General features: G+C 37.9%; 1 protein-coding gene across 1 annotated transcript; it reads right to left on the bottom strand.

Moving 5' to 3' along the window:
- Positions 1-323: 323 nt before the first annotated feature.
- On the bottom strand, positions 324-4,341 carry LOC140992348 (uncharacterized). The gene is made up of 5 exons (XM_073462652.1): positions 4,251-4,341; positions 2,860-2,970; positions 2,317-2,532; positions 1,480-1,662; positions 324-816 (listed from the first exon to the last, which is right to left on the bottom strand). The coding sequence occupies exons 1-5, from the start codon at positions 4,303-4,305 to the stop codon at positions 494-496; spliced, it is 888 nt and encodes a 295-aa protein (XP_073318753.1). The 5' UTR covers positions 4,306-4,341; the 3' UTR covers positions 324-493.
- Between the last annotated feature and the right edge of the window lie 502 nt (positions 4,342-4,843).

The following is a 4,843-nucleotide window of genomic DNA, read 5'->3' on the forward strand; positions in this document are numbered from 1 at the left end:
CTGTAGATTATAATCCTGTGTAGTTTTGAACATGGTACTTGGCAAAAACTCCCATATCTCCCTGATAATTATCAGGTAAATATCGGGGTGATATCAGAGTTTTACAGAGTAGTTACCCTGTAAGGAAGGTGGAATTGTACTGTAAAAGGAAGCGTGGTTTGTTTCAATGATATTACCATGTACTTTCCTTTACATAAAGATACAATGCATTTTGTTACACTCCTTCACACAACCTGTGACAAAAAAAGAGTTTAATTTTAATCTTTATCTGCAAAAACACAAGACAAGAGTAACTTCAATACATAAAGTACAACACAGTGGCGTAGCTTTCAAGTGTATTTCAAAACAAGTAGGACATGTTATAAACAAGTGCAAAAAGTTCAAAGTGCAGTTGCATCTTGTATGAAATGTAAAATAAAATGAGTAAGGCTGACAACATCCTTGTGGAAATTATTGAACAATATCAACTTACTGCACTATAGAGCTTGACCCATCACTTGGGAATTTTGTATTTGATGGGGAGCAGCTCTGTGGCCTTCCTCATTTTTTCGATTTTTTCTTGCAGGGGTTTGTTGGCATCTACAAATTCCTTGCATAATTTTGCGTAGTTGGCTAATGTCTGTTTCTCTTTGAAGAGGGGCAGCTCCCCAAAGTCTTCGCCCTCTGTGGCCATGATGACATCTGCGATGACCGCAGTCCCCGCAATTGTGTTCCTGTCCACTCCGAGTTGTTCACAGGTGTTGGTCATGCTGCGGTTTCGCCTGAACACTTTCAGGACCGCTTTGTAGCGGTGGACAACGTCCTCTGGGCTCAGAACTACAAAACAGATCATCAAAACAAAATATAGATTAACACTGTGTAATAATTCCAAATATATTTATAATCCTGACATGACATGAAGATCAGGGGTTAAACCAGTCATCTTGTGTCTGCAGTGCACTACTCTTCTTCACTCCATGGTTAAATTGATACAGCTGTGGATACTCTCTACATAGCTGTTTGGTAATAGGGCCAGCCTTGACTCTGGTAAATATAGCCTATATAAAATTGTGTTTGGGTGGAGGGGAGAGTGTTACCTTAGCATTATGCCACATCAAAAAAAATCAATACATGAGCATGCTACACTGAAATTATGATTTAAATGTGACTGCAGTGTCACAATAAAAGATGCTTCCACTAACATGAACATCTTCGGTAGACCTTGATAGGTCCATGTGACAGGAGTCTGAAAGCTCTATGCAAAAAGCCATTAGCATACCAGGTCATCTAGCTTCAATGTAATGTAATAAAAATAAAAAAAACAAATTAAACGTTTGCCTTCAATGTATAAAATGGGGTGCATTTACCAACTCTTGGGGGCATTTAAAAAAATTAATTAAGAAATAAATGGTTAATAATATTGCTGAAGTGTAATGTAAACAACAGTGTAGTCCAGAAGCAATAGAAATGTGAGCCATCTTTTTCCAGATGATGGGTTACCTCTCTTTCCAAAGGATGAGGGTTTTTTGGATTTGCTCTTCTTCCAGTCGTCATCAGAGGAGTCTGAAGACCCATGTTTTTTGTGTTTCTTCTTCTTCTTCCTCTTCCGATCCTTATAAGAGTCATCTGAGTCATCTGAGTCAGAAGAGTCAGAGGAATCCCCATTCCTCATTTTGCGTTGCCCTTAAATTTAGAAAAAATAAAATGTTAGAAGTAAAATGAAATTAAAATTGTGTGGGCGTGGGGTTGCACACAGACGTGTGTAGCTATGTTGTTGTGGCTATAGTGTTTTAATTATCCCTGTATACTGTTTTATCTGTCCTGTTATTGTGTTGTATTTTTAATGTGACCTGTAATTTGACCTGCAAATTAGCTTAAAGCTATAATCTGGTGTAGTGCATCAAATGGCAACATTTATGTTTGAACTGTACACTGTCCCTTTTAAATAAATTGAAATTGAAAAACATTTTGTGGTCAACCTTGGTCCCCACAGTCTAAAAAATGGTTCTCTCTCCTGTAGTGCTGCATGCAGGGCGGACGTATTACGGCAACCGGACCTCGTAGAGACTCGCGGATGGTGTGGTGGATTCGGGTGAAAAGATACAATGGTTGCAGTTGCAGAGATATGTCAGCCGTGCATCCAGGACTACAGAAGAGAGATAGCGGATAGCGAGGGTTTGGAGATTTCAAGTCACTGACTAAACACTCTTTCAGTGATTGCTGTCAGAATATAGAGCCATTTAAAACTTATTTTAACACAAAAACATTGTTCCATAGACTCCTTTAGATTGTATTTACAGCCTTCCATGTTGGTTTCGGGAGGAACAGTATAGATACCTTTTGAAGTTGTGTGGCCGACCTCTGTGTGGAGAGCCTTCTCTCGGTTGAAGTCACGCTGCTCTTTCAGGAATCGGTTCTCCTCTTTCAAGAGACGGATTTCTTCCTTCAGTAGATGGTTCTCCCCTTTTAATTTTTGAAAGTCACCCTTTAACTTTGCCATGGTTGGTGCCTTTGTTGGTGCTTTTGTTGGTGCATTTTGTTGAATCTCTTCAACTAAAAATAGTGCAAAAAGATGTATTAAATACTTATCATGTTAAGATAATCTTATTATTTCACCGTGTTCACTCCCAAATTTGTGTTCAGTCATAAGCTGTTCTATTTCATTTACACTTCTAAGCTTTGTAGGTCCCTGAATACCCGGGTATGTGAACTAAAATTAAGATAAAAATAATTTAGGTTGTTTAGCTCGTCTTTAAGAATAGAGTTCCTAACAGCCTGGCGCCATGCAAGACCACTGTATGTACAACAAAGATTGAATAAAAAGCCATTAGTTTATGGTTACGACTGGTTATGGGGAAAACTTAAAATGGTTTATCTTACCATCATTGTCAGACTGAATCACCTGGTCATTGTCAGACTGGATCGACATTGCAGGGTTCTCCTCTGGTGCAGTGTGCTGCTTTCTTTTGGTTTTACGTGTGTTCGGCATGACTATAAGGGGTAAAGGAAATATATTAAGATACATTTTTCAGAAAGTAAAAAGACATTTGTAAACATGGTCAAGAGAATTTCATCAAAAAACCTCCACTTTTAAGTAGTAGTGAAAACAGTCAATCTACAAGTTCACAACGCATATGTGTATTTAATCTCTCTTCTGTATGAATAGAAAATTCTCAGCTATGATTAAAAAAGTCTCTCTGACAAGTCCTAGGCTTAATGTATCTCTAGAATGTAATAATATACATAAATAATAGTGTTTTTATCATGGTAGTTCTCAAAGTGGGGCCCAGAGACCTCCAGGGGTCCTTGAGGGGGTTCCAGTCTGGGAAGTCCCTAGCAAAATTAGTTAATAATTAGGCTAGTTAATATAGCAACAAAAAATATTTTAAACACTAACCCAAATTGGAATATTTTCTAAACATTTTAACAACACAGATCTTGTATAGGGGTCACTGGCACAAACATTTTTCAGATAGGTAGGCTATGTATTGTAAATACTGTACTTATTTTTAGGATTTAAAAAAAAATTAAATTATTGTCTGTAAAATAATCAAATTAATGAATAAAGTGTAGAGGACAAATAGTCAAAGTGCTGTTATGTATTCTCCAATAAACTACATTCATCCTAATCTTTTAATAAGCAGGACATGAAGCCTATGTGTCAAAGCTGTTATTATCATACTGTTAATACTCAGTTATATTAAAGCTTTTCATCATGTTCTGTTTAGCGGATGCTATTATATTGTTGTTTGTTTTGTTCACAGAATTGAATCTCATTATAGTTACCTCAGGTAACATCACCTGGACATTTGATTTCGTGTCAATACTTAACTGATCATGTGGCTTGTAATGTAGCAGCTAATAAACCAGTGTGAATACAGACAGCTGATAAACGCAAGGAAGCTAAAGAGTAAAGACAGACCGACAGCTCAGGACAATACAAATGTGGATACATTTAGTCGCACCAGACAAACTCGTGACAAACACGTGAAAACACGACACCTGACATGTAGCCTACTGAGAATATTATATGAGAGTGGAGTCTGTTTTTCCTCACCTTCAACCAACAAACCATCGGCCCTCTCCTCGACTTTGTGTCTGTCTACTTTTGCTACACGCGGTGCAGAGCGCGCGTAAACTCTCTCTCTCTCTCTCTCTCTCTCTCTCTCTCTCTCTCTCTTCCTCACAAAGTTAATCAAGACTCTAAGAAGTACAATTTATCCAAAAAGTTCAAGTAAATGGAGAAAAGGGGGGTCGCATGTCTTTCTTACCAAGGTGGAGGTATTGCAGAAGATCCGTGGGTGGTGGCCCGACTGCAATTTGCATCAAAACGTTATTGAATTATCTTCGCTTGCATCCAAGTTGCTTGTCCCCTCACGTTTCCGTGTGCGACGTATCATGCGTCATTGCGTCATTACGTGTACTTCGTTGAATGCCCGCGAAGAGACCCTCGGAAATGCGAGTCTGTGCAGTTTGAGACTCACTACTCTGCAAACCGTACGTAATATGACTTTGATAAGAAGATTACTTGAGAGGACAGCGCAAGGACGTAAACAGTTGATAGGATGGCTCCAGGAGGAGAGGCTATTGGCAAAGAAAAAAAGATGCCCTGTTTGCAACAACAAAATGAAATTCAAAAGAACAAACACGACCAAGGATGGCTATCGGTGGTAAGGGATCATTGCCACACATCCTTCTTCTTATTCTTTATTATTATTAGTATTATTATTATTATTATTATTATTATTATTATTATTATTATTATTATTATACATTGAAGTCAATGGCAAGTTGCATTTGTTTTCCTCCTAAAAATGACCATATTGACAATCTAATGTACTATCATTATGTAGGTGTTAACTCC

This window comes from Pagrus major, chromosome 24 (genome assembly GCF_040436345.1).
Source record: "Pagrus major chromosome 24, Pma_NU_1.0".
Taxonomy (NCBI): Eukaryota; Metazoa; Chordata; class Actinopteri; order Spariformes; family Sparidae; genus Pagrus; species Pagrus major.